Source organism: Penicillium brevicompactum, assembly GCF_028827555.1.
Source record: "Penicillium brevicompactum strain IBT 35665 chromosome Unknown utg000001l_segment0_segment1, whole genome shotgun sequence".
NCBI lineage: Eukaryota > Fungi > Ascomycota > Eurotiomycetes > Eurotiales > Aspergillaceae > Penicillium > Penicillium brevicompactum.
The window spans coordinates 510,974-538,924 of NW_026623204.1; the positions used below are offsets into that span (position 1 = coordinate 510,974).

General features: G+C 50.3%; 11 protein-coding genes across 11 annotated transcripts; 5 read left to right on the plus strand and 6 right to left on the minus strand.

Annotated features, from left to right (window-relative positions):
• Positions 1–31: 31 nt before the first annotated feature.
• N7506_002639 (alpha-galactosidase D) lies at positions 32–2,276 on the plus strand (the record flags this gene model as incomplete). Its single annotated transcript, XM_056951934.1, has 5 exons — positions 32–135; positions 186–484; positions 539–595; positions 643–1,441; positions 1,538–2,276. 5 exons carry the CDS (start codon positions 32–34, stop codon positions 2,274–2,276), a joined length of 1,998 nt encoding a protein of 665 aa, XP_056815085.1.
• Positions 2,277–2,443: 167 nt separating this feature from the next.
• N7506_002640 (S53 family peptidase) lies at positions 2,444–4,354 on the minus strand (the record flags this gene model as incomplete). The annotated part of the gene is made up of 3 exons (XM_056951935.1): positions 2,444–3,169; positions 3,219–4,189; positions 4,246–4,354. The coding sequence occupies 3 exons, from the start codon at positions 4,352–4,354 to the stop codon at positions 2,444–2,446; spliced, it is 1,806 nt and encodes a 601-aa protein (XP_056815086.1).
• Positions 4,355–5,867: 1,513 nt separating this feature from the next.
• Positions 5,868–7,549, minus strand: N7506_002641 (putative amino acid permease family protein; the record flags this gene model as incomplete). Its single annotated transcript, XM_056951936.1, has 3 exons — positions 5,868–6,170; positions 6,209–7,344; positions 7,396–7,549. 3 exons carry the CDS (start codon positions 7,547–7,549, stop codon positions 5,868–5,870), a joined length of 1,593 nt encoding a protein of 530 aa, XP_056815087.1.
• Positions 7,550–9,941: 2,392 nt separating this feature from the next.
• On the minus strand, positions 9,942–10,905 carry N7506_002642 (uncharacterized protein; the record flags this gene model as incomplete). The annotated part of the gene is made up of 2 exons (XM_056951937.1): positions 9,942–10,511; positions 10,567–10,905. 2 exons carry the CDS (start codon positions 10,903–10,905, stop codon positions 9,942–9,944), a joined length of 909 nt encoding a protein of 302 aa, XP_056815088.1.
• Positions 10,906–15,608: 4,703 nt separating this feature from the next.
• Positions 15,609–16,195, plus strand: N7506_002643 (DUF4334 domain-containing protein; the record flags this gene model as incomplete). Its single annotated transcript, XM_056951938.1, has 3 exons — positions 15,609–15,616; positions 15,679–15,955; positions 16,034–16,195. The coding sequence occupies 3 exons, from the start codon at positions 15,609–15,611 to the stop codon at positions 16,193–16,195; spliced, it is 447 nt and encodes a 148-aa protein (XP_056815089.1).
• A 1,321-nt stretch (positions 16,196–17,516) lies between these two features.
• On the plus strand, positions 17,517–18,060 carry N7506_002644 (uncharacterized protein; the record flags this gene model as incomplete). Its single annotated transcript, XM_056951939.1, has 2 exons — positions 17,517–17,679; positions 17,735–18,060. 2 exons carry the CDS (start codon positions 17,517–17,519, stop codon positions 18,058–18,060), a joined length of 489 nt encoding a protein of 162 aa, XP_056815090.1.
• Positions 18,061–18,295: 235 nt separating this feature from the next.
• Positions 18,296–19,281, minus strand: N7506_002645 (uncharacterized protein; the record flags this gene model as incomplete). The annotated part of the gene is made up of 2 exons (XM_056951940.1): positions 18,296–18,967; positions 19,021–19,281. The coding sequence occupies 2 exons, from the start codon at positions 19,279–19,281 to the stop codon at positions 18,296–18,298; spliced, it is 933 nt and encodes a 310-aa protein (XP_056815091.1).
• Positions 19,282–19,784: 503 nt separating this feature from the next.
• Positions 19,785–21,046, minus strand: fhpA (flavohemoprotein; the record flags this gene model as incomplete). The annotated part of the gene is made up of 2 exons (XM_056951941.1): positions 19,785–20,137; positions 20,188–21,046. 2 exons carry the CDS (start codon positions 21,044–21,046, stop codon positions 19,785–19,787), a joined length of 1,212 nt encoding a protein of 403 aa, XP_056815092.1.
• Positions 21,047–23,098: 2,052 nt separating this feature from the next.
• Positions 23,099–24,129, plus strand: N7506_002647 (uncharacterized protein; the record flags this gene model as incomplete). The annotated part of the gene is made up of 3 exons (XM_056951942.1): positions 23,099–23,422; positions 23,475–23,775; positions 23,831–24,129. 3 exons carry the CDS (start codon positions 23,099–23,101, stop codon positions 24,127–24,129), a joined length of 924 nt encoding a protein of 307 aa, XP_056815093.1.
• Positions 24,130–24,846: 717 nt separating this feature from the next.
• N7506_002648 (putative GABA permease (Uga4)) lies at positions 24,847–26,762 on the plus strand (the record flags this gene model as incomplete). Its single annotated transcript, XM_056951943.1, has 6 exons — positions 24,847–24,928; positions 24,979–25,124; positions 25,184–25,231; positions 25,282–25,429; positions 25,482–26,486; positions 26,551–26,762. 6 exons carry the CDS (start codon positions 24,847–24,849, stop codon positions 26,760–26,762), a joined length of 1,641 nt encoding a protein of 546 aa, XP_056815094.1.
• Positions 26,763–27,127: 365 nt separating this feature from the next.
• Positions 27,128–27,691, minus strand: N7506_002649 (putative GPI anchored protein; the record flags this gene model as incomplete). The annotated part of the gene is made up of 1 exon (XM_056951944.1): positions 27,128–27,691. One exon carries the CDS (start codon positions 27,689–27,691, stop codon positions 27,128–27,130), a length of 564 nt encoding a protein of 187 aa, XP_056815095.1.
• Between the last annotated feature and the right edge of the window lie 260 nt (positions 27,692–27,951).

Genomic DNA, 27,951 nt, shown 5'->3' on the forward strand with positions numbered 1-27,951 from the left:
TACGCTCCATGATGCTCAGAAAAGTTTTACGATGATCCAAAACTTGATTCTGCTAGCATCTTTGTCGTTGGGCATTGACGCCGCGGCGCTGTGGCCCCGGCTTGATAATGGCGTAGCAAATACACCACCCATGGGGTTCGCGCTCATTACAGACCCAGACTGCAATGTTACTGACACTTTGACAGCTGGAGCAGCTATAACCATTATTCGTGCTCACCCAATGAGACTACTATTCGCTCAAATGCAAAGGCATTGGTCGATCTAGGTCTCGACACTCTGGGATACCGCTATGTTGGAATCGACTGCGGGTGGACCATCGCTGATCGATTATCCAATGGCTCCTTGACTTGGAATGAGACACTCTTTCCCAGTGGTTTCCCGGCTATCGGACAGTACATCCATGATCTCGGTTTGCTCTTCGGTGTTTACGAAGATGCAGGCATCAAGACCTGTGATACTGGCATTGAGCAGGTTGGCAGTCTGCGTAGGTTATACCCGTGTTACATCAGATGCAGTCCGCCTGTACTGACTTGATCAGATCATGAGGAACAAGACGCGGCAACCTTTGCGTCGTGGAACATCGATGCGCTCAAATGTAAGAATCCGGGGGTTGACACACTAAATATACTCACACAAGTCTAGATGACAATTGTTACTCCCAAGAAGATACCGGATATCCCAACACAGACTACGCACCAAGCACATCTCCCCGCGCGCGATATGCCAACATGACCAACGCCCTGAATGCTCAGGAAAAGAAGGTACTGTTCCAAATCTGCGAATGGGGAGTTGACTTCCCGGCTCTTTGGGCGCCGGCATTGGGTCACACGTGGCGCATCGGCAATGACATTATCCCGGCATGGCGAGCCATCTTCAGAACCCTCAACCAGGCCGTGCCGCAGACATCCTTCGCGGGACCTGGGCAGTGGCCGGATCTTGATATGATGGAGGTTGGAAATGATGTCCTGACTGTCCCGGAAGAGCAAACTCATTTCTCCTTGTGGGCTAATCTGAAGAGTCCACTTGTGATCGGTGGTGCGTTGAAGGACGAATGGACCGAGATTAGCGATGCATCTTTGGCAATTCTCTCGAACAAGGATGTTATCGGATTCAATCAAGACTCTTTGGGTCAGAGTGCCAGTCTTCGACGACGATGGTCAGATCAGGAGTATGAGGTTTGGAGTGGACCGTTGTCAGGAGGACGCACTGTCGCTGCGGTGATTAACTGGGCAGATGAGGCTCGTGATTTAACACTCAACTTGCCTGATATTGGACTGCAATCAGCGGGTACTGTGAAGGATATCTGGAACAAGAAGACATCCTCTAACGTGAAAACAACATACACTGCTTCGGTTGAACCGCATGGAGTGATACTTCTTGAATTACAAGACACATCACCGGAGGGGCAGTATGTGAGACAGGCATTTGCAACGGTATCAGGGTGAGTTGGTACCAGTTGAAGTGGAGGGAGCACTCAGCTGCGTGAAATCTGCTCGATTTCCTCGTCCTTATGCGCGATACTGACTTTTCTTCCTAGCGACCACACTAGGTTTCAATCCATCTACGCCAACACGACTAGTGCGAACCACACATTGACGATCCAATTCGAAGATCCAGCTCCGTCAGAGGAGACCCTGATTGTTGAATCAGGCTCGCACAAGGCTAACGTGCCAGTGGAAAAGTCATCCAAACGCACATCCGTAACTTTCCCTCTCGCTGCGGGATCGGCAAACCAGATCACCATTTACTCGAAGAGTACAGTCAAATCGATCCAGATTGCATCACCAGCTGGTACATATTATCCATCAACCTCCTTCACACTTAGTGGCTCTTCCAAGTTGGAAAAGTGCGATGCTGGTTTCTGTGCTCCTGTCGGCTCCAAGATTGGCTACATTGCCGCAGAGAGCACAGCGCAGATCAGTATTCCAGCAACTGTGGATGACAAGTTGCAAAGCAGCACTGTCTCAAAGTATCTCGAGATTGACTACATCAACAATGATATCGCTCTTGCGACGAGTTGGGGCTGGGGCTCTAGTTCCAGAAACTTGACAATCTCGCTGAATGGTGGAGACCCAGTCAGGCTGGAGGTGCCACTGACAGGCCGTCACAGCGAGCTGTTCGGTCCCGGAAAAGGCTGGTGGGATAGCTCGAACTTGGGAATACTAGTTGACGGTTGGAAAAATGGGTTCAACGATGTTGTGATAGGAAATGATGTCGCTGGAGACGTATCCCAAACCTATGCCGCTGATTTCGTGGGCCTGCGCTTCTACGACTAATTCTGGGGTTATATAGCTTGGTCCTGTTATTTGTGATCAATTGAAATTATATCTGCAAGCATAATAAACAAGCTCTATGTGTATCAGTTTGACGTGTGTTGGGGGTCCTCCCCCAGCACGTCAAACGGGCCCTAAAAAAAGTCAAATAGCACACTGCATGTATCCGTCTATTCAGCATTGGCCAACTTGCGCATGGCCTCGAAGTTGGGTGTACCAAGACCAGTCACGGGGTCCCAGCCCTCAGTGGAGTTCCAGCTCGCGTAGGGGACAACGGGGCTCCCATTCTGGGGTCCGTTGAAACGGGCGGCGCCGTTGCAGCCTGTGCTGCCACCATCAACGATGTCATTGAGACCATCGCGACCGGTGGAGTACAACCACGGGTTGAGGAAACCCATGGGGGATTGGTTGCTCTTCAGACGAGCGTCGTTGAGGAGGGCGATGACACCTGCAAAGACAGGTGCAGAGGCGGATGTTCCGCTAACACTGCTGAGAGAGCCCTTTACGTAAACGGCGAAGTTCTCGCCCTGAGCAGCGACATCGGGGAAGGCACGGCCTTTGGCGTTGAAGAGACCGGACCACTGGTCACCAAGAACATCGAGAAATCCACCCACGGCATCTTCCTGCCACGTGGGGCGGTCCCAGAGGTCGGAGAATCCACCTGATGAGAAGTCTACGCCCTGCTCGGGCGAGATGCCGGAAGTGGCGCCAACGGAGGTCACCCAGGGGCAGGCAGCGGGGAACTGGGGAGGGAAGTGGGTGGTGTTCTTGCCGTCGTTGGTCACGCAGGCGGCGCCGACACCAGAGTCTCCGGATGAGAAGATGACGGAAACACCGCGGCTGCCAAGCTGGGAGTACAAGTTGCACACGGTACGGGCGTAAGACTCAGGAACGCTCTGTTGAAGGGTTAGATAAAACACTGGGATCGATGTTGACGGAACATACCTGCTCGTCCTCGCCGTAAGAGGTGGAGATCACTTGGGGAAGGTCCTTGTTATCCATCTTGAGCACATTCTGGAGGAAATCCAGGTATGGCTCGTTGTTGTTGTCGTTGGGGTCAGGCTGGTCGAGATCGGGAACAAGGATACCGCGGCCACCAACGCTGAATTCAGTGACAGGAACAGGGGAGCTGACACCGACAATGTACTGCAAGTCAAGGTTGGCCTCGCTGATGTCGCCCTTGGGGTTCTGGTCATTTCCTCCACCGTTGTACTGAACGACGGAGAAGTTCTGACCCTTGGCATCAGGTGCAATGTTCTTCTCAAACAGTGCGAGATCAGAGTAGCTGGCGTACTGCTCCAAGTAACTAGCGAAACCAGCCTTGTTACCGTTCTTAGGGTCGGCCTTGTAGTCGCCAATCTTGTAGAGGTCCTTCAAGCACTGCGGAGTAATGACACTGTTGCAGTCGGGGGTAGCGGACATAGCGGCGGAGCGGAAGGCCATATCAGTCTCCTTTGACTCGCTGTGCAGGGTAGTGCGGTGCTTGCGGAGCTGTCCGAAACGTGTGGTAGGCTGGATCATGTTGACATGAGACATCAGGGCATCCGGAACGGAGTACTCCAGTGTGCGAAGGCGCTCGATGTGCTTGACATTGCTCACGTAGAATTGGAAGTTAGCTGCCAGCAGCTGATTCGCGGTGTCCACGGTGGTGTAGAATGTCATCCAGTCGGCATCCTGTTCAATTTGTGTGATGCCAGCACTTTCGAGCCAGTCACGGATCGCGTCAGAAGATTCAGCACTTGGCTGCAGCATGCGCTTCATCTCCTCATGTGTTTGGAAATGGTTTCCATAGCTAGGGTGGTTCGGTGTAGACATTTCCAGAACAGTCTCTTCAAACCCAGATGCATCACCCTGTGTGAGGGCGATCTGCAGTCTCATGGGCTGGTCGCCACGCGGCTTGCGGGAATATCTCCATCCTGCACTCGGTCAGATTCTAACACGTCCAGCTGGTCGAGATTGAAACAAAACTCACCTTTGGGAACGGATGATAGACTTTCAAAAACATCGGCAGCGGCAGAAGAGGCCAGTAGAGAGACGACCGCGAGCGACAACGCCTTACGGCTCAATATAGATCCAATCATGGTGTGAAGGTTATGTTATCTATGAACACCTGCTCGACTCGGGCGCGAACTCGACTCAGCGAGGGCGGAAAGTTTAAATAACTGGACACAAGATCAGACTCAAAGGAGGGGTAACAATAGACGACCGCGATTTGGTGTTTATTGTGGTTGCATAGGGGTGGGGAGAATGGGGCCGTCGAAAGAATGCGGGCTGATGAGGACGAGATAACTCCCAAGATTGGCAAAGTCGGCAGCTTTAATTCAAGTTTTCGCCCTTTCGCCCTTGGCGATTGCTCCAGTTCCACATCAATTGTGGACCCTGGCGGATTTCCGACGGTCAAACAATAGCCCTGAACCTCACACACTGCAAGTGTTGCGTAGAAATGAGTGGAATTGATGGGACTGCATGGGCATAGCGTCCCATCCTGCTCAGCCGGTGACTCCCGTGCAGCCCAACGCAGGATTTTTTGTGATGTGATCGGTATGACAATCTCCCATTATTGTGACGCTGGTCGGGGTTCCGTTGATGATCGGCAGGGGTCGCCCCACTCTGTTTGAGGCATGCCAGGGTGACAGGGGCAGATGTGGCTGGATCGCATTTGAACAAGATCCGACTCTTCAAATCATAAAGAATCAGAGTACTCCGTACAATGCAGCCATGAAATGGCATTGTGATATTCATCACTCTGCTTCCCTCAGTATATGGTTGTTGGTTAGGGTTTGGATATGGTGAAACATGATGTCTAGCGTTGCCCTGGTGACATTATATGCAGAGTGACTTGATTATGCAGGGAAGCCTGGCCATGTGCTTTTGTACAACACACAGCCATCGAAGCCCTGGGGCTCCTTGTGAGGCGTTTGGTCAGGCTTTGGGGCCAAAGTGCTGGACTGAAAGTGATGTGGAGCGGGGAGGCTGGTCACCCCAGCCCCCCGGCTAAGCCACAGATCATTGCCGCCAACCTCCAACAGGCGGAACGTACGGAGTATGCGAATCGACAAATTTGAACTTGTCGTGTTGAGTAGATTCTGGATAGTGCAGCCTAGCCTAGCAGTCGATGTTTCTGATTTGTCTTCCATAGCTCACGCCCACGGCTTTCTGATTACTCCGTACAAGCCTGAGTTGCCGCGCTCACGCGCGACCAAAAAGACGATCGAAGAAAGCTATCACCACCTTCAGGGCCTCTTTTGAACTGTCGTTTTAGCTGTCTTTTTAGCTGTCTCTCCAACTAATCGTTGAGTAGTTGTGATTACTCGAGTAAAGGAAGTCTTGGCTAAACCATGAGCACAGAATTAATTACACCGTCGTTAGGCGCCGAAGCGAACACAATCACATCATTAAAATCCATGGTCTGTGAAGAAATGTTTATTTGTATTTACTCTACGAAGTGCTCCGTAATTGATTTGTTTTGTCGACAGCCAAAAGGGCTCTTATTATATGACATACCCGATCCTGACAAGGCCAAAGCCACGTCCTATGTATTTTGCCATTGTGAGCAAGCATCCGTATATATAGCCTCGCATTCCTATGCAGCCATCACTTTTGGTCAACAATCACAGGAGCCTGAGTTGCCGTCGGCTCTTCGAGCCCAGTCTCATTCATCTCCAAATGGTGAGCATAAACCATGGAAGCGATGGAATCTTCGGTTTGAAGATATGTGCGGTTTCCCTGTATGAACCAGAATGCAAATGCGATGACCAACATGACACCAAACACCGCGATGGCAAAATTCATATCAGCCGGCGCGGGGTTGGGGCTGCCTGGGAAGAGGAAGAAAATGGTGGTAATGATACAGTAAACAATGCTAACCCAGTTCAAATAAGGTCCGATGCGACCGAGCTTGAATGGCCCGGGGGTAGCTTCTCACGGCCCGTTACGAGCAGGGCAAGGATAGGCATTGCATATGAGACAGTCAGGGCGATGGTGCTGACACTAAGAATCGCCTCGAGAACGGTGTTGGCAAACAGGTAAAGGATACCCACTATTCCAATGACAACGGCCTGGCCCCAGAGCGCCCGGGCGGGGACTTGCCAGACGGGGTCGACATGGCTGAAGTATTGACCGAAGGGAACGCCGCCATCTCGAGCGAATCCCCAGCTGAGTCGGGAAGCCGTGGTGAGGACACTGACGCCCTGGCCCAAGCCATTGAAGATGAAGAGTGAGATGAGGACTGCGGCTCCTTTCAGCCCGACCGTCTCCAGCATCAGCTCCATGAATGGTAAGTCGGCGTTGAGAACCTTGTCGACATCCTGAATGCAGAACAAGCACACCACCATGAAGATGAAACCAGTCACGGCACCAAAGAGCACTGCCATCCAAATGACTCGAGGTGCGTTTTTGCGGGGCGCTGGAATCTCCTCCACCATGTGAATGACCGAATCGAACGCAGTCAGACCATACGCGGCCTGTACCAGCCCGGTAAACCACACGACGCCATCGCCCCAGCCGGTTTCGTTCTTCCAGGCTCCAAAGGCAAAGGATGCAGGCTGGAAGGACAAGTCGCTCTTCACACCGACGCTGATCAGCAGCACAAGTGACAGGACGATAAATAGACCGAAGAACCACACCCCAACAAAATTGTTAAGCCAGGGGAGAATCTTCTCCTTGCGACAGCTCACCACATTGATCAGAGTGAGTACAAAGACGACACCAACATACACGACAAAGTTTAGCCAGCCCTTGCCGGCTCCCTCCCATTCGGGATTGAACATCGTCTTCATGCCCAGTAAGAATTCGGTCATGAAGGCGACCTGTGAAGCAGTCAAGGTCCACCATCCAAAGGTGTTGATCCATGCACACATGTAGGATACAAATCGTCCCAGTGGTGTGTTCCAGAGTCGGTAGACCCAGTAGGCCTGACCGAGGGCCGTGGGCATGCTGCTAGTCAGCTCGCCCAGCGAGAGGGCGACACAGAGGTTACACCCAGTGACCAGCACCAGACCCCAAAGGATTGTAATTGCTCCTCCGTTGGTCAAGCCGCTGCTGAGATCTTGGGCAAATGTCGAATATGTCCCTGGAGCAAGTTAACATTTGCATATTAGGGGTGGCGAACGCAATAACATACCAAGCACACAAAAGGCCAGCGCCAGCATACTCCACATATCGAATTTTCTCGTCAGGGCCTGGGAATGGCCCAGGGCCGCGAGATCCTGCGCATCTTGCACATTTTGGTCCGTCAATGGCGGTTTAAGGGGTGGTGCGTTGGACTCCAAATCCATCACTTGGGTACTCGTATTCAGCCGAAGGCGATATGAATGAACTCGGTGGGCAGGCTGATGATCAATGCGCCCATTTTCTGATCGAGTAAAGGAACATGCAAGAGCTGCTGAATGCTATGTACATATATAGGCCCTGGAGGGAGGTTGGCGTTCCCGTTCCGCGTTGACACCGACCACCCCTCACAGGAAGATACCGGGCGAAGTAAATCGAGATAAAGCTTGGAGAACGTTGGCCAATTATGTCACTTGTGTGATATGGGGTCAGGCTGAATCAGGACAATTGGTCATGGAATTAGGCGACGTTGATAATAGAAAGCAGGATTTTCCACTTTTCGATTGCGGGGATTTCGGTGGCTCGCCTCGGTAGGACCTCCTGCAGTGGGCCGCCCACTCTCCACACCTGAGAGCTGGGGTAATGGAACTGCTCTGATTGTGCTGTTGTGATTGGCGATATTCATTTTCACGGCTGTGAACTCAATTGGTGCTGGTAGATAGACTTTGTGGCTAAATGCCATCCCTTTGCCATTGCCACATGGGAACAGCTCCGACCGCTATTAGCATCGCATGGTCTACAGAACACTACATATCGACCCTCGTGTAGCGGCAGTGGAGGTGATACTGTAGATAGGAGCATGAAACATCGCGCTACTCCCTACGCTTGTTGTGATAGGAGCTGGGCAGTTGAAGTCGAGATGTCATCAGTGGCGACCGCCCAAAATGGCAGGTACATGCGCGATAAGAGAGATAGGGGCTTGAAGCGCGGCTCTACTAACAACCTTGGAATAGGGTTCCTTATTGCCATAACATAAACTGTAGACATATCGCGATCTTCATCCTCGATAGACAGGTGGATACTATCGGTTTGTGGGTTAACTTGACTTTGCCGATGTTGGATCGCCACAAACTCGAGAAAGATGTAATATCACGATGTCAATACTCCGTAATGAACCGTCAATTGAAGCTTCTGCGACTGATGATCAGTCATGGGAACAACTCACCAGTGATGAGCTTTTGGTTCATAGAAGAAATAGGAAGGAGGAAACGATGCATATGCATTACGCAGGCAGCAGTGCTGGTATTCATCCACGAGGGACGGCATCGGAGACTCCACTTCGTCAACAGTAGCTGCGCAATTAGAGCGATAAGGCTTCCACTAGTTGGGACCTTGCTGCCCGTCGAGGATTGAGGTATGCAAATGTACAAGAGCAAGCGATTCTCTTTGAGTTCAAATGAGACGGTGACTGTTATTGGTCTGCATCGCCGTATCTCGGTGCTTGAATCTCCTGCTCTTTCCCTTTGAGGCTAGGGGTCAACAGGAGATGAATCTGCCATGGTAGTCTCGCTGCTTCCCCGCAAAATCTGGGGTGAAGCGGTCCGTATAGTTCTCGTGATTCCAATCCCATGACTTTTGGAGATCTTGTGGCGGAGCGGCTTCGACAAAGTCAGAATATCATCAGCGGTAAGGTCTCATATCTGTTGCGAGGCCGGGGGATTCTGGTGATATTCAGGCACCGCGCAGGGCCCTCTTCCCAATTGGGAATTTTGAGCCTGGACGCTCCTCATGGAGTGACGAGGATTGGTCGATCGCGTCGGAACGTTTCATTCCCCTTCCATTGGGTTTCTGGGGCTGGCTTAGCGTGGAAGTGCCCCTACTTGCTCACTTCGGTGGTGTGTACGGCCTTTCAATCCACAAGCATTCCCATTTTTTCCCACAGTCCCCTGAAAATGCTTGCCAACAGCACGCAGTAATGCAGTGCGAAGACAAATCACTTCGTGAGTGGGAGCCAGTACATTCCACCACATTTGTTTGGACTTTGTGGCTGGAATTACTTCCAAACTTGGCAAGCATGTCGGAAGCAACGGCGGCACAAGGTCATTGAGTTGAATGGTCGCACAGTCGGGGAATTGAACTTGTGTATTTGCATTTGGTCATTTCTAGGACCAGAGAAGAGATGGGAACGAAGCGCAGGAAAGAAGGTGCGATGAGGTAGATATACCCAGCGCGAAATTATCCGGATCGGGAAGAATCAGGCCATACTGAAACGAGCGCAGAACTTGAGCGAAAAAATGAATCATCCGAGCCTTGGCATTATATTGATGCTTTAGGATACCATCTATGATGATTCCCACGCGTGGAGGGATATCTCAAGACAAATTAAAAACACTTTTGTTGTCGCCACGACTCGAAGGTCATCTGAGAGATGAGAGCGGACCGAATATCAGCCCAAAGAACTCCAATCCAAACGCCTCCGCCTAGTTGAACGAAATAAGAAGGGGAAAAAAGAATCACAAGCAACGCCGACCGGGATCAATTTCTCCGGTTATTCTAAGAATACACAACGCTCGTCACGGTCATGAGAACAAGAATGGTAGAGGTCGAACGTGAAGTCGATCAGATTCTGGGGTGCTTGTTCGGTCGCCACATACCACCCGGTACCATATTCTGCTTCAGCATCGCTAACTCCTTCTGGAGAGCTTGGTTCTCTTGTTGGATACCATCGATGTATGAGAGGGCGTTGGTGAGGATCTCTGATTTCTTGAGGGATCCTGCGCCAACCTTGGTGTGTTTTTGAACACGCGATGGGGAGATAGCCTGCTCCAGTGAGACAAATTTGGCGTTCATGTTGGTGCGGTAACGTTTCTCGATGATGTTGTGGGCGGCACGCTTGGCAGCATTCCGCATTTGCGGGTCTTGGCTACCGGACGAGCGGTTGGAGTCTTGGGAGAAACTGCGGGTCTTGCGGGATGTGGAGGTGGAAGCGGATTTGGTAGGCTGCGGCGTGGAAACCTCTTCTTGCTTGAAGTCGGGGCTTGATGACCATCTTGTTGACGATCGAGTCTTGATCTCTGGTCGGCTGTGGGTCATGTTGGCTGGCTCGTTTGCTTGGATCTCAAAGGCGTTTGAGTCGATGGATTGACGAGCGGCAGCAGACTGCCATGACTGATCGTCACTGTCGAGCTCCTATTTCGATTTGGTTAGTGATATCTCAAGACAACATATGATCACAGGAACCTACCGATGAGAGTGAGGCAGCATCCTCTGCCATGGGCATGGAGAAGCCACTGATGCCGGACGAACCAGTGAATGGGTCGGCGAAGAGGTCCTTGGGCTCCAGGTTGGCGAGGTTGTCGGTAAAATCGAATGACACCGGCTCCATGTCGGTGGGGTTGAGAGCAAACATATCGATGGCGCTATCATAGCTCCAGTTGGCAGCCAAGGGGTCGGAGGGGTCGGATGCTCTGTTAAAGAAGTCGGCAGGCCGAGACTGTGGACTCAGCTGTTGGTTGAGGTAGGTTTCTTCATCCATCGAGAGATTCGGGATCTCATTGGATCGGTTGCAAGCCATGATGCACATCTTGAAGGATCATACGTTGGCGAAGGTAATCTGCGGTGTGGGATATATAGTAAGGTGAAGATGGATGATGAAAGGAGGAGTGGCGAATGAATTTGGGTTATAAATAATTGGGAATTGTATCATCAGGAGTTTGGGGGCTTCGGCCGTAGGGAATTTATATAAAGGCAGAGTCTTCCCCGAAAATATACAGGGGTACGAAATAGACCCGGAACGGACGATTACCTGTATCGAAAAGATCCAGTGATGTAAGAACCCTGATCCATAAGATCCAAAAGAAAGACACGGTCACTTGAAGCCGAGATCACCCCAGTCGAGATCTCTAACGGCCGGCTCCGATGCCTTTCCGTTACTTCCAAGATCCCAGCGTGAAACCGTTGATGAACGACAGTTGTGGATATGACGGGAACGCGGGCCCGCCGCCAAGCATCCTTCGGCCGAAGCCCGGACCCGATCGTTTTTTTTAATGTACTTTTTGTACTTTTTGTACTTTTCCTTCTGTTTTGCCCCTTTGGATACACGCTGCTGGGTATATCGGACCGTTTTCTTTAATTATGCACCGTTCTGCATTTTTGATTCGCCCCTTTTCCTGCTTGTGTTCATTAAATTGCCGATTTCCTAGCCGCAAAGGAATCTCCTCCCGCGAAGTCATAATCACAGCTACGTTTCCTGACGTTATGATGATAGAGCGTTATCTGGGTGCAGATGAAACTCCAGGAAGCAGTCTTGATATCCTGTAGCATAACTATATTATGTAGAAAGTCGTGTCGTAATTATACATGGCCGAATTCGTCTGGCCGTATTGCGGACGTATATTTCCGGAATATCAGTTTCCAGGGTGGAACGGATCTGGCTAGCTCAATACGAGGTATACATCTACTCAGAGCAGAATCCATGGGTACACCTAAGTACTCGTCTCGATTTGGCGATTTCAATGTTTACAGTAGTGTTGGAGCTGGTAGCTCCAATCTATGGATGTACTTCGTACGCAGCAAAGACCTCGGGAGCTACCTATCGAATCTGACGTTGACTGATCCAAAAGGAGTCCTGGAGATATACGGAGTGTATCCGGCCTCTCATATCCACCAAGATCATAATCACAACCATCTGCCCAGGTGCCTAGCTCTGGAGGTGCTCCCGACCATCGCAAGTACTAACGAAGTACTCTGCAATGATATTAAATCACTTTGACGGCCTATGTATCATGTATCTGCAGACTTTGCTTGAGCAGTGTATTGCAATGCTCGTCCACCTACAGCTGGGCTCAAGAATGGAATAAATTTGATATTGAATATCCCAGATCCTGCCTGTAAGATGCAATCTTACTTCAGTCCACGAATTGGTCAAGATGTAAAGAGCCAGTCGCATGGAGAGGTAAAAGCGGCAACGAAGTACTACGTAGACAAGGCTTCCATAAGTCGAACCCTTGAAACTGGTATAGGGATATACACGTATCAAATCGAAGTTTGGACAGGTATAGAGCACGTAAGCATTGTGTACATGTACGTACAGCCTTGAGATACGGGGCTTCATACCCGGGCAACTGGCCATTCTTTAGCCATAGGCGGTAAAAGTAATATCCTGTTCGTTTTAATCTGTAATGAACATGAGTAACGTACTCTAATTGCCCGCGTCACTTCGAAGTGACAGGTTGGCGTTTGTTGACGATCACCTGCCATTCACCCCTTAAGGCAGGAAAACCCTGATGATAATCCTCTTTGACGTATGCAGCTAAATTAAATTTGATCAGTGGCTGCAGAGAACCTTGAAAATTCCGCAAACCTGCTGAAACATCGCGTACCCGATCTTTCGCCGGTCACAATGCTCTTCAATATGGGCAAGTCAGCAATGCGGCTTGGGGAATACTCCGTACCTCCTAGTACTCTGCAAGTCATGGCGATACTCCCAAATTAGCAGAATTGTATCAATTCTATAGTATGATTATTCAGGTTTCTCCTGTATAATCCATGCATTGTTGGTATTCCAGTTGCTATACACCACCGCTTTGGGCAATGTCCACGTGTACGTACGTGTATCAGTCCAGTACCTTTGCCAGTCTGACCCAAAACCAGCGCCACTTTTTTGCAGAATTTTCCATACAATAAAAGCACACTTAAAACAAGCTCGAAGCATCCAGCCCTCGATGATTTGCTGCCTTACATAAGGTGACTTAGGATTGGTAGGACAATAAACAAAGTTGTGTCAACTGCGGAAGAGACCCGTGGACCAGTGTCGCGTCGACCGCCATCTCGACCAGTAGGAAATCAGGTAATAGCCCGTTACCTCGGATTCTTTCCTAATCAAGTGTCACCTGCGCCTTGAATCAGTGGGGTGACTCGGATCATCTCCTTCCTTAGCTTTCCCCCAACCCGATGCCCACCGATCCCCTGTAAATCATGACACCCCTGTGACAATCCGAAATACAAGTGGCTTTTGCACGAAGTGCTTTCGGAAACCAGTACTCGACTTTGGCTGCCGGTGAGAGTTTCTACAGTGTATGGCATGAGGCACTCGTCTCCTGATACTCTCCGATCTGGGTTGAGTAGATCCGATGGTACCTTTTAGTCTTCCAAGATTCAATGGAACACTTGCATTTAATATAGGTTCGTGATCAAGCTGATCATGGATGATAGGACCCGGGAGCCTTGGTTCATTGCACACAGACCTCGTGATCCTGGTCGCCAGCAACTCTCAGCATACTCTCTATCTTCAGATCTATCACAACCTTAACACCCCTGAGACTTCAAACGTCATTGAGTACTCCGTACTGAGTCTAGACCGTTGGAGTCAAGCAGGCGTGTTGCTCTGCAGGGCACCCGTTGCCCCTGTGTGACAGCTTCTAAAATGCATCAGTCAAATCCACTTGGCCCGCCCTGACCCAAAAGTGGAGTAATAACGGGCGCTAAGCCCGCTGCACAAAATAAACACCTCGATTCTGTCACGGCTTCTACTGCCGGGTATTGTCCCCGAATCTTGGACGGCGACGGGATCTTTGTGCGTACCCGGGTTAGCCCACTGGAATGTACAGTGGGCCCGAAGTCACCACCGGAGGATAAAAATTGTACCGCCACAAATCTACTCGAGGGGGTGTATTCTCATCGGAAGCCGAAGACAAGATGGGTAATTCGGGCTGAGGGCTTACAGCCGTCCTATAGTACATTTCCATGGGTTTGGCTCATCTTACGGTACTCTTCTAGAAGAAGAAACATGCATCAGTCGGAATTACCCTCAACGCAAAAGGACAGGAAGTAGTGGCTTCTTATCTGTCTTTTGCTACTGACGCAGAGTGGGTGGTAGAATTCTCCCCTCCTCCCTTTCCCTCCCCTCCCTCTTTCTCTTTTCACCGTTTCCTCTTCCTTTCTCTTTTCACCGTTTCCTCTTCCTTTCTCTGACCCAGATATCCAACACCCCAGGAAAGAGACCACCGACTTCCATCCGCCTCACTTGTCGCTCAAACAGCCCTTGAAGTTGATCGCCCTGGCAAATGGATCTGGAGATGCAACGGAGCCGCAACTCTGCGGAGGAGTTCTTCCAAGGTCACAGGCTTGTTCCACACGACGATCCAGATTGACATGGTATGACGATCGCCAGATCGTGATTTCCAGTGATCGTCCTAATTATCTCATCGAGATAAGAGAAGGTGGAAAGGGACTCGCTCATGAGCAATCGACTTATCGACTTGAAGCCTGGCCATCTCCCACCGAGCAGATATGACATGCATTCCGCAGATGACGATTATACCCAGAGAGCATCAGGCGTGATGTCACTTCACAACACAAACCCAGATCATGCGTTCAAACGAAGAACAATTCATTGGTGCACAACGTTCATCAAATAGCGGTGGGATGCTCTAGGGCTGAGAAAGGATGATCTTCATGTTCTATGACGCACGTTGTGGAACAATTAAGCTTATCACACCCGATCTAATGGTTCCCGAGCTGGCCGCGCTCAATACTGACTTTGTGGTGTACTCTTATCCTCGATTTAGAGTTTTATCTCAAGAGTTGTAGCGACAAGCGTGCAAAACTTGGAACGACAATACCCAGGTGAGCGAAATGCGATATTCGATACCAGAATGAATGTGGCAACTTGAATGCATGCATTCAATTGGATTATACAGTAAGTCTCACCTTGCAGGCCACGTGGCTCTCAGAGATAGGAAAGCTGTGCTTTTCAACAACAAAATCGTATCAATATTGGAAAAAAAATGAACCATGTCCTGTTGTCGAAATCGGATCGTGCAGGCTCAATGACCCCAATCTTTGACGTCCGGTGACACCAAACATCATCAAGTACCCACAGCAAACACCTTGATTTGATGTCTTTCGCTGGCTTTCAATACATTGTCTGCACACTCGATCGCCTTGAGTCGATCACCTCGATCGAGACCATAGTGCTCCGTCACAACTTAATCTTTGAAATCCAATCAGAATACAAGTTCTCCATGGAAGTGTGTTGAGAACCGATCCGTTCGCCAACGTCAACAAATCAGATCAAGTGAACAGATAACGAGCACGATGTGTCACACAAGTATTGTGTTGTTGAAGTAGAATGTGTGTTGACACAGGATATTTATATGTCATTCAAACTCCGGACAGCCCTGGAGACACACTCAACTTTGAGCGATAAATCCCTTAACCCGACTATAAGAGAACCCATACATATCCCCAAACTTGAGAAAGTTAGCATACCAGCCTTCAGCCACCATGTCTCTGTGTGTAACCATCTTTACTCGACATCATTTATCTGAATGTACTGACTCGGCCACACTACAAGTTCACCGGAACAACACTACGAGCAACTAGTTGCGGGAAAAAACCTCGATGCCAACGATGTACAAGCAGCCTTTGACAATCTTCAGCCTGTTAAGCCAGCTCTCTTCATCGGGGACTGGAAGGGAGCGAACGTGAACACAAACCACCCAACAGAGGCAAAACTCACTGGCATGAAATGGGCCGGGAAAAAATTCCGATCAACGGAGGATGTCGATCCCATTATGGTCTACGATGAAGATCAGAAGAGGATCTGGAATCCCGATTGGGGACACGCGCGAGTGAGTTCGTTTGATTTCGATTTCGCTAAGCCATGTCGACCATTGTCCTGTCCGAGCTGACCATTTTACTTGCTTCAGCTTCGTCAAATTGAATGGAATGGCAAAGTTTCAACTGCAATGGTTTATGATGATGTTCCGATCATTGATTACTTCCGATACGTCAGGGACGACTTGCTTGCTGGCGCGATGGATGCGAAGACCGCACCTGGTGGCACTTACTACTTTTACATCTATAAGTGAGCATCTGGGAATGTTGCTCTGACCAATTGCCAAATCATGGGAAAGTACCGACGTGGTTTGGTCAGCTTCAGCCCTGGAGGGCTCTTCCCGAGGTCCTACCTATCGGTGTTCAGTTTAGCTTCGATTTGCTGAGAAAATATATCAAGATTCGAAATACCAACACCAATTGTCTCCAAACCATCTCTAATACTACATTCACATTGAGGAGGTAGGTGAGTAGGTAATGAACAAAACCTTGATAACCCCGAAAGAAGTTTGTACCACCCTCAACCCAAGGTCTTCCACCTCGTCCATGCATAGTTAATGGATGAGAGACGAATGACTCAAAGTCTGAGATCATTCTACAACAGTAGACGCTAAATTGACCAGCTCTGTGAGGCAAGGACCCTGGAGGACGCGACCCTAGAAATTTGCCGCCTAGAGCCACTTCGTTTCAGAGTGGTGTGCTCCTGTACTTGTTCGCACCTAATGCACACCGCTCTTGCAATGACGGATGAGGCTTTGATTACGTGCTTGTGGATCACATCATTGATGGTTGTCCTGCGCAACCTCCATCGGAGGCCGAACAGTTCGATCACAGCGATCGTAAACATGGATCTTGAGCAGTTCAACCGGATAATTATTTCCCTTGGAACTAAAGATGGACGGGGGTTCCGAACCAAAAATCGTGGAAAAATCAATTTCGCCGAAGCCGTGGCCGATCCTCGGGACGTCGGAAAGGCGCATTCGATGGGAAACGCGGATGAACGATGATCGAACCTGAAAAATGAGGAGCTAAGAATAGCAAATGGCACGAAATGGGCGACACCCCGAATTTCCTCCACCAGCGCCCTGAAGATCGACAGTGGCTGATTCCCGTAATGGGGTCAGATCCACTATTCGGATATTGAGGTTTAACCGGATAATGCAGGGTCTTCAGGGGTTTCGAGTGAGATATTACCTGTTAGCTGCTGGGGAGTGTCTGCGAGGGAAACTGTGCATTCCGAGCCATCTACACAGTCGCTGTTGGAGGATAGCCCAAGCCGACCGTTTGACGACATCTGTCGTGCAAAGCATGCATTTTGCCGTTATGTTATGAGGGGTTGCAAGACATGTTTTACTCCTGCGGCATGATCGGCCAATGGTATCAACTAATCCATTTAAAGTAGCCACTTTATTCGCAAAGTGGAATCGGGCCCCGTTTGGTGACCTCAACTTCCGCTAGTAGCTCGCCTTGGTCGAATATTGCATCAGTATCCGGTTTTCCAAGGCTATAAAGGTCTTGGATACCCCTGCCCCAGGTCCATTGATTCTCATTCACAATCACAATTCTACCATCACAATGAAGTTCTCTCTCGCTGCTCTCACTGGTTTCGTCGGCGCCATTAGCGCTGCCAGCCTCCCCAACGCCTTCACCCTCGTCGCTGAGGGCGGCAAGACCGTCCTGACCGATGGTCAGAGCGCCTACATCGGTGCCAACACCACCACCCACGACATCCTCATCCGTAAGCTTTCCACTCAAGATTGATCTCACCTCCAAGAAGCTAACCCGCCTCTTAGTCCGTGGTGGCAGCCCCAACGGCCTCGTTTCCTACACCGCTAAGAACGGTGTCCCCACTGCTTTCCAGAACCTGTACATTGTTGAGGACCAGGTCGCCCCCGTTGGCCTGACCATTCCTCACTCTGGTGCCGTTCCCGAGGGCGGCAACCTCACTGGATTCGGTGTCAACGACAAGGGTCTTTTCACCCACGGCGGCAAGCCCTGGTTTTCCGTTGACGGATACGGTGACAACCCCGTCAAGCAGATCTACTGGTACGCTGCTCACAACGCTGAGTACCGCAGTGAGAACCTTTACGTCAAGGAGCTCAAGAACTACTCTGCTTAAATGTTTTATCGAATTTAAAGAGGGGGCTTGTAGGTGGAATCGCATTAGGCCTTGATGGTTCGAGAATGTGGCCATACTGCAAGACCCTACACTCATTTGTACCTATTTGTTCGCAATTACATATCAAACATACCTAATAGCGAGATTGAAGCTGCATAAATAAGAAGCGAATTCAGGTTCAATATTTCTCATCAAATTAGGCTGTCTATCATTGGACACAAAGTAATCACATCATTCAAGCAAGCAACTCCTTGATAGTCTGCTCATAGCTCTCTGGCTCACGGCCAAGAATCTCTCCAAGGGCCGGCGACACAACAGCAGTTTCACCATTTTTGATTGCCTGCCAGGCAGTTGCCCATTCCTTTGAAAGCTCGACTCCGTGGTATGTATTGTTGTTCCCGATTTGAGGGAGCTTAGCATACTCAGCTACCGAAATTTCGCGGATGCTGAGCGGCTTGCCGAGCACCCGCCCGATGATCTCCACCGTCTCTGCAAGTGAGATCTCCCGTGGTCCGGATAGCAGAACAATCTCGTTATGATACTTGAAATTGGTTGGGTTGTTGACGTAAGACACAATCAAGTTCGCGGTTGCTTCGCCTAACTCATCGCGCTTCACCCACGTCACGCCTGGCCCGTCGCCAGAGTGGGGAATCGTGATTTCATTCACTGGGTTCTGGGGATCGAAATATGAAGTGTAAATCGGGAACGACTCGGAATAAAGCCCTTCACGGATAGAAGTGTAAGAAACTTTGTCTTTGAGCGACGAGAGATATTTTTCTGTCTCCAAATGGGCGCCCATAACATGGGCAACGCTTTTGTCGCTTAGACCGCTGCCGAAGCCGAGAGAGGAGTAGAAGATGTATTTCACACCGCTCTTCAAAGCTGCATCAATAGCTAGACGATGTGACTTTTATTCGGGTCAGGTCATATTCGATATAGTTTTTAGAGCACTGCTCTTACCTTCACGCGATGCTCGAGTTCAAAAGACGCATACGAGATCAACATGAGAACGTCGACGCCATCAAATGCTGTCTCCAACGATGATGGCTGATCATAATCAGCTTGGCGGACGGTAGCTCCATCTCGCTCAAAATTTGCCAGCTTCTCTGGTTTCCTTGCAATCAAGACCAGCTGCGATGCGGGAACTTGCTTGGACAAGTGGTTCACTGTGCTTCCTCCGAGACCACCAGCGGCTGGGAAAACACCAATTTTGGCAACCATGTTGTTATCAAATGAAGAGAGTGGGTATAAAATTGGGATAGGAATGCGAAGTGACCTTGAGAATTTTGATCTTATATTCGAGATGACGTGGGATTCAAAGATTCTTGGCGCGCGATTGCTTAGAAATTGATAATCATCTCCAGTCATGCTCGGCTTCGGTCTGCGGCAACGACCGATGCCGAACAAATGTCCTATTCATCATGGCAATTCTCGCAGGTTCCAGTCTAAAAATTTGAAAACTCCCATTGAAAACATTAAAAATGTCTATAGCTCTGATGTTTGAACACACTGTAGATACATCGACGCGTTGTCCATGGAGGTGGGTGGAGCGGGTTGTAAAGCAAACAGTGTAAACAATGCAAAGGGTACAAACCGCCGGTTTCATCTTGACAAATTCATCAATCGTGATATTAGAGGTGAGATATGTACGTTCTAACGCCGGAAAAAAAAAAAAAAAAAAACAGCTCGATGATATACAATGCAATCAATGCACGACTTCATGCTCAGTGGGGGGCACCTCCAGTGCCGAACAATTCCATCTTGATACGGTCGGCAGCCACACCCCTGGCCTTGAGACTCGATTCCACATCCGTCATGAACTTCTCTGGTCCGCAGATATAGTACTCGGTTTCAGCATTTTCGAGATACAAGTCCTTGTCATCAAGCTTGGTGAGGTCGACACGTCCGACGTGGTGGTAGTCAACACCCTCTTTATCGCCCTCGACAGGGTGGCTGGTGAAGAAAGTCGCTTGAATAGGAGGTGAAAGCTCGGAAAGTCGTGAGATGTGGTCTTTGAAAGCGCGACCGGCTGAAGTACGCGCACCGTGAATGAAGTGAAGCTTGCGGGCTTGAGGCGCTTGAGAAGTCAAGGTGTTGACCATTGACGTCAGGGGGTGAGACCCACACCGGCGGAGATTAAGACGATCGGGGTGGTGCTGTCAGACTTGCTTGGCGAGAGGAAGAAGTCGCCATATGGGTGAGAGACTTGGAGGGTGTCTCCGATGTTGAATGTGTCGTGCAACAGATTCGAGATGTACCCGGGGTTCGTGACAGCGGGGGCCGGGTCCGTTGAGTTGATGCCGGTTTCCTTCTTCACACTGATGCGGTAATAATCTGGCTTGGGTTGGTCGCTGAGAGAGTATTGGCGGGCTTGTGGGTACCCGAGGGCGGGGACGTTGGCCTGGACAGAGATGTACTGGCCAGGCTGGAAAGTGGGAAGAGGTTTGCCGTCGACGGGAGCGAGGTAGAAGGAAGTGATTTCTTCAGACTCCTTGACTTTGTTCGCAATCTTGAACTCGCGCCAGTCGGTCCAGCCCTCGCTCTGTTCATAAAGCTGCTTTTCGCGACCGATCATAAGGTCTGCGAGTTGCCAATAGGCCGTGGCCCACGCATCGAGGATTTCTGGGGTCAATGCAGCGCCGAGGACCTCACCCATCGCTTCGAGGAGGTACTTTCCAACAATCTTGTAGTGGTCGGGCTGGATGTATAGAGAGGCGTGTTTGTTGCAGATCAACTCCACGGCCGAGCTCAACGCACCGAGATCATCGATGTGCGAGGCATAGGCGTACAAGGCACCTGCGAGAGCGCGGGGCTGGTGGCCGTTCACCTGGTTGGGTGTGTTGAAAATAGTATTTAGCTCGGGGTGGGCTTCGAGCATGTTGCGGTAGAAGACCGTAGTGATAGTGTTGCCGTGTTGCGCCAGAACAGGCACCGTCGCCTTGATGACGGCGATCTGGTCTGGTGTCATTGCTGGATTGGAGCCCATGGTGGATGTGTGTAAGTTGAATTGATAGTTGGATGAGAATCTGGAAACGTCTTGACTTAGAGGATTTGGCCGGCTTTTATAGCGACAGATTTAAACGACCTACTAATTATAATCATTTACGTTTCGTTGGCTTACAAGACATCTGGATCCACAATATTGCCATGTGTAAGGTACCACTTGCAGGATGAGGAAGAAGGCTGTCGAGAAATCCCGAGAAAAAACCAGAGCTCCGCGGAGATGAGGGTATTGCGGATATTGCGCACGCTGTTTTTTTCGGCCGCCGAGCGGCAAATTATCGCAAGTTGGACAACCATGTGCATATACTCTTCTAAGATGTTCTATTGATGTTCTATCTCAGGTCTACATATTGAGTGTCAATGTACGGAGTAGCATACTAATAAATCTTCATGCCTATTAGTGGGGTATGATCTGACAGGCGATCAACTCAAAAGCTTTTTCTATGTACTCCGTAGTGGCGAACCAATTTACATCAGCGCTACAACATTCAATTGAGATATGAAAAATTAAACAATAAGTAACTACTTCAGATATAGTTCTCTATCGGTACACCAGATGATCCCGGGCCCTTGTGTGATCTCGGTGAGTCAGGCCACGCACGAGAAAGACTAGGGATGTGCCGGGCCGAACACTTCGAAATCTTCCAATCAGACACCAACAATTACAATTCTTTTGCTCCGCACCGCCCGACGCTTTTCACGAACTTGTGGCCAGAACTGTGAACCATTTTTCGGCCTTTTCCCGGCTTCCAAGTTATTCAGCAAAAACCGACCTGCGGAACTCCACCAGCCTGCAGTTAAGCGAGCTACCTCTGATAGCCTATCGTTGACAAAATGCTCTGCAAACTTCCAAGGTTGCGCCCGAGTTCCTGGGTCATGTGAGAACTGACTCGATGGCAAGAAATCTGGAGCAAAATCGAGATCAAAGGAAGCATTGTCAGCCAGCAAAAGATTGATGCTTCGACTATGCAAGTAACAAAGCGGACTTCGCGCTTTCTCGGGTGGAATTCATGAATCATGGTGCAAAGGTCAATACGAGCATTGTACATCTCAGAACAGCCAATGTCCATCAAGCAACGATGAAGCTGAGAGTTCAATGAATCATGCACTGGATCCCCAGACTGGTCCTCAGAAAGGAGCTGCAGCCTTGGCAAGGCCTCCGTGGACACGCTCGTTCTCGATCACAGGTATAATTGTGATTCAGAAGCTCCACACCACCATGAACCGCTCCTAGAATCTCGTGAGAGCCATTTTGGCGTTCGCTTGTGGTATTTTCAGATCATCGACCGGAGTCAAGTGGTCACCCGTGAGATGTGGCGGGACTTCCATCCCCGGCTCCGGTAACGAGCCGTCGAATTGCCATAGATCTACAAAGTCAGTCCAACTTCCGATATACCAATCAAGAGAGGCATATACCACGGAGAACTCCGAGACGTCAGACTTTTGGCTGCGGATGATGAGGCATTCATCGATGTGGCGTCTATAAATCCATGTTTCACGCTAGCCAAATGACAGCCTTCTGGAAAAGCCATCGAGAGACCCAATTGAGACACCTGATTGGACAATGCACTCAAAGACAGACCGGCGAGGTCTAGACAATCGATCGCCATAACCGGTTGCGGAAGTCCGGGTGTGCCCGTCCAACGGTCGCCGTTTTGTATACCTCGGCCGAACCTAATTTGCTTACCTCACCATTCCACTCTTTACGACTGTTTGTTGTAGGAAGCAGCATCCGCCTATCCCATTGCATTGCCAGATGTTGCAATAGCGAGAGATGCTATCAGGAGGGGTGATTGCACGTGGCCAAACATGGGTCGATGATACTTCCACCAGCTTAAACGCTTGTGTCAACGGTAGTGACGTCGGTGATATGCAATTCACACGAGGTATAGACCCATGGGGGGTAAATTATATAGGCCGCATGACGAAATCTTAAGATGCAGAGCTTTTGATGTTCTCATATTGACGAGATTCGCACGCGGTAGTCTCAAGCTCTTCTTCGTTGACCTCTCTTCCAAATAACTCATAGCTGAAGATGCGATTCAAGAAGCGCAGTTCGGCTGATGTATCGACCTTGGGTGGTCCGCCGGGCCCCGGCGGCCGTGGGCAGCTGCCTATGCTTCAATTGCCAGACAAGCTACGATACAATTTGCTATGTGTGATGGGCGAGTTTGTCGGGACTTTCCTGTTCCTCTTCTTCTCTTTTGCGGGTACTCAGGTGTCGAATACGCCGATGCCGCCGCCAGGCTCGTACCCAAATACATCTAATCTCTTGTACTCGGCGCTGTCCTTCGGTTTTGCATTGACGGTCAATGTCTGGGCTTTCTTCCGCGTGACTGGCGGTCTCTTCAATCCAGCGGTAAGCCAGTGAAGTATGAGAAAACTATACCGCTGAGACTAACAATGACTAGGTCACGCTGGCCCTCTGTCTAACTGGTGGCATGCCTCCCCTGCGAGGACTGTTCGTGTTTCCCGCTCAACTGGTTGCTGGTATCGCCTCGGCCGGCGTAGTTAGCGCTCTGTTCCCAGGTCCACTCAATTGCGCAACCCGATTGGGAGGAGGGGCATCAATTGTACAGGGACTGTTCATTGAAATGTTCTTGACTGCACAGTTGGTGATCGTCATCATCATGCTGGCGGTGGTAAAGCACAAGTCTACATACCTGGCGCCGGTGGGCATTGGGCTGGCATTCTTCGTGGCGGAATTGATCGGTATGCATCCTAGTTTGGTCATCTTCAAGCCATCAGTCTGACAGTCTTTTTCTAGGTGATTACTATACCGGTGGTTCTCTCAATCCTGCTCGCTCTCTAGGGCCCGATGTGATCAATCGCAACTTCCCCGGATATCACTGGATATATTGGGTTGGTCCACTCCTTGGGTCTTTGCTCGCGTCTGGCTTCTATCATATCCTCTGCTTCGTCCGCTGGGAGAAAATCAACCCTGGGCAGGATTATAACGAATGGGAAGCGAACAATGGAAGAAAGGAGTCCATGGCTTCCGAGCACACTATGACAGGAAGCTTCGATCAGCCACGGAGAGAGGGGCCGCCCGGGGACGAGGTTTAGAAATGAATGGCCATTGAGAATTCGTTGTCGATCGGGTTGGCCTATACGGGGCATATTATGTGAAGGAAGGTACGGGTTTCGACTGGCAAACCCGAATCTACCTGACAATCGTATGAAGAAAAAGGCGGGTTGTCTGCACGTATCCGATCAAAGCCATGAAAGAGAGTACCCATGCGCTGTCTTCATGGAGTGTCTGTTAAAGTCATTCATAGTTGCAGCATCTTAATTCAAACCATGAAGTTGTGAAATTCAGAGTCGTTCTATGTGATTCAGGTCAGAAATATTCCGTACAGTGCGGGTTTAGTATCAATCCCGTGGCAATTTGCTTGCAAAATGATGAGCTGAGTGCGAGTGCGGAGTAGTCCGTACGGAGTACGCGAGGCTGCATAGTAAGTCTGCCACAATTTCGAGACCCTCCTTTTAATTGATCATTTCACCCGATAGTGGCAATTTGGTCATGCAGCAACGCGCTAGCCCGCAAATCAAAGATCTGCAAACACAAGCATTTCCTCCCGATTGGTACAGTGCGGGAAATGAGGCAGATCGCGCTGCATTCTCAGCCGTGAGCTGCAGGAAGCAGCCACTGGGCGATTAGCAACAGCAACGCAAGGGATTTGCACGATCCACTTGTGTCTTCCTTGCAACTGAGAAACTGAGAAACTTCTGCCTCTTGAAAATGGTCATTTCCAAGCATGATCTCGGTCGGCAGTTGAAAGTATGGAATCGAAATCCGACCCGGAAGCTGTCGCGTCGGGCGCGCCCGATGCAATCGCAGATCCCGACGATGTGCAGCTGCTTGGTGAGATGAGATCGAATCCGCGTTGGGGACCCTCGCTAATCGCGCTCCAGCTCGTATGGGATACAAGCAGGAGCTACGTCGCCAGTATTCCACATCTCAGATATTTGCCGTCGCGTTCAGCATTATGGGCCTTGTGCCCTCGATCGCGTCAACGCTTTCCTTCTCTCTGCCTGCGGGCCCGGTTGGGATGGTTTGGGTATGCGACCGACGAGTTTCTGTGTCGCATCGCGTGTTTGGCTGATATCTGGCGCATAGGGATGGTTTACCGCGGGGACGTTTATCGTGATGGTTGCGCTGGCAATGGTACGGCCCCTGAGCACTATCGAAGACCTGGCACTAATGTTGTCAAGTAGGCTGATCTCGCGTCTGCCATGCCCACTGCTGGAGGCCTTTATTGGTGGACCCATTACCTCGCTGGTGATAAATGGAAGAGACCGCTGAGCTTCTTGGTCGGGTATAGCAATACCCTGGGTTTACTTGGTGGCGTTTGCTCGGTGGACTGTGAGATCAATCACCACCACCGAGATCATTGTTAATACTTACCGCTTCCCAGACACACTTGCGCTCATGATTTTGTCCTGTGTTTCTATATCACGACTGGACGATTGGTCTGCTTCAAATGGCGTGCTTTATGCCGTTTTTGTCGGGTTGATATGCTTGCACGGGCTCTGTACTTCGATGGGAGGCCGCATGATGCCTGCAATCCAGAGTCTTTCGCTCTACCTCAACGTTGCACTAATGATTGCGACGGTGATTGCCCTACCGGTTGGGAAGCTGGCCCGAGGCGGGTCGCTCAACTCCGGTCATTTCGTGTACGGTCACGTCGACAATGAGACAACTTGGCCGACAGGATGGGTTTTCATGCTAGCCTGGCTCGCTCCGATCTGGTCAATCGCATCATTTGACTCATGCGTGCATATGAGTGAAGAGGCCCTGCACGCAGCTCGATCTGTTCCTATTGGAATCATTGGGACAGCCAGCTCGGCATTCATATTAGGATTTGTCGTGTTGTCTGTCATTGTTGCAACGATGGATCCTGATGTCAACAACACCATCAACTCGCAGTTTGGCCAGCCTATGGCTCAAATTTACTATGATGCACTGGGTAGAGAAGGCGCTTTGGCTTTCATGGCTGTGATGTGCCTCGTCCAGTTTCTGAATGGCCTCGGTCTGGCTCTCGCCGCATCACGCCAGGCGTGGGCTTTCTCTCGCGACGGCGCACTTCCTTTTTCCAAATTCTTCTCCCACGTGAGTCGACGTGTACGATACCAGCCAGTGCGCATGATATGCGGCATAGTTGTGGCGTGTATCGTTCTTGGGTTGCTTTGTCTGATCGACTCTGCCGCTGCTAACGCTCTTTTCTCACTATTCGTTGCCAGCAACTATCTATCATGGGGCACTCCCATTTTCTGTAGGCTGGTTTGGGGCCATGATCGGTTTCAACCAGGCGAGTTTTACACAGGCTGTCTGAGCAAGCCCATTTCAAGTGTGGCTGTTATATACCTCCTCTTCGGAGTTGTGCTGTCAATGTTTCCCTCTGGAGGCCCCAATCCTACCCGTAAGTTCCAGCGTGCCCACTCTTGAGCCTTGATGGCCAGATTGCTGACCGCCTATCAACATAGCATCGAGCATGAACTACACTATAGTCATAAATGGGGCTGTGTGGTTTGGCTGCATGATTTATTACTTCCTTTTCGCGCGCCAGTGGTACACCGGGCCTCAAACGACTATTGATGAGAGTGATTCTGCCTCATCGGGCAATTTTATGATCAACTCAGTATCCCCAGCATCCCACATTGATGGGCCAACTGCGGCCGGTCGCAAAAATGATTAATGCAGTGGGGTATTTACCCAGGCGGGCAATGAGTCTGCGGAACCCGCGGGCCGTGGTAACCCGACTGTTTACTCGCCCTCTCATCGGACCTGTCAAGACAACACGGCTTGGTAGGTGTTTCAGCTGCCAGGGATAGTGTTACACATTTAAACCGATTGGTCCTGGTGTTGTTCAAGTGTGATATTGATCAAAATTGTCATAAATGTACGACGAGGTATATATACTTTGAAACGCCAGAGTCAAACCTCTTTCCCGAGATGCAAAATAGCTATAGACACAATTTTAAGGAAAGTCATCAAATAGAAGGACAACGGGTATCATTTCTGATAACGAATCCAAATCGTAGAAAAGGTAGAATTAACCCTTTACAGGGCAACCATGATACCGAGGACACCGGCCATACCGGCAGCGGCGGCACCGACGGCAGTTGGGCGAGCGAAGGCACCGTTGTCAGTGGTGCTGGCAGAGCCAGAAGCCGACGCGCTGGAAGAGTCGGTAGAAGTGCTGGTGGAGGTACCGGTAACCTGGCTGGTGAGGGTAGTGGACTGGGTAGCGGTGGCCGAGCCATCAGAGTCGGTCAGAGTGTGAGCAGAGACCCAGGTAGCAGCCCGGGAGGTAGCCTCGGAGGCAATGGAGTCGGCCTTGCTGGTGATGGAAGAGACGACGGAAGCGGCATCGCCAGTGAGAGTGGAGGCGGCCTCGGAGGCATCGCTGCGGAGGGAGGAGACGATAGCAGCGCCGCCGGTGCTGGCAGCCTCGTAGATTGAGGTGGCCTTGTCGGCGACGTCGGAGCCAATGGACTCACCGCCGCTGACAGCGGTTGAGGCAATGCCCTCGGCATCTGAGACAATGGAGTTCACGTCAATGCCATCAGGGGCAGCCATGGCAGCAGTGGCCAGGAAAAGAGCGGAGACCAGGGTGAACTTCATTTTGACTTTGAAGGTGTGGTTTGAAGGTATTGGGTTGGTGTGTGTTTAGGTGGATAGATCGGAAATCTTGACTTAGAGATGTGAATGATTTACAAAAGATCTGGGGCGAACCACTCCTTATATCTTCTGGTGCAGATATTTCCCCTATACATAGAAACATCGGAGTTTAATTGCGCCTCCCGTTGTTAGGCACCCGAAAGGCAGTCCACGGGTGGCGATATGACCTCAGCCTTGTGAAGAGAAATACGCATGTCGATCAA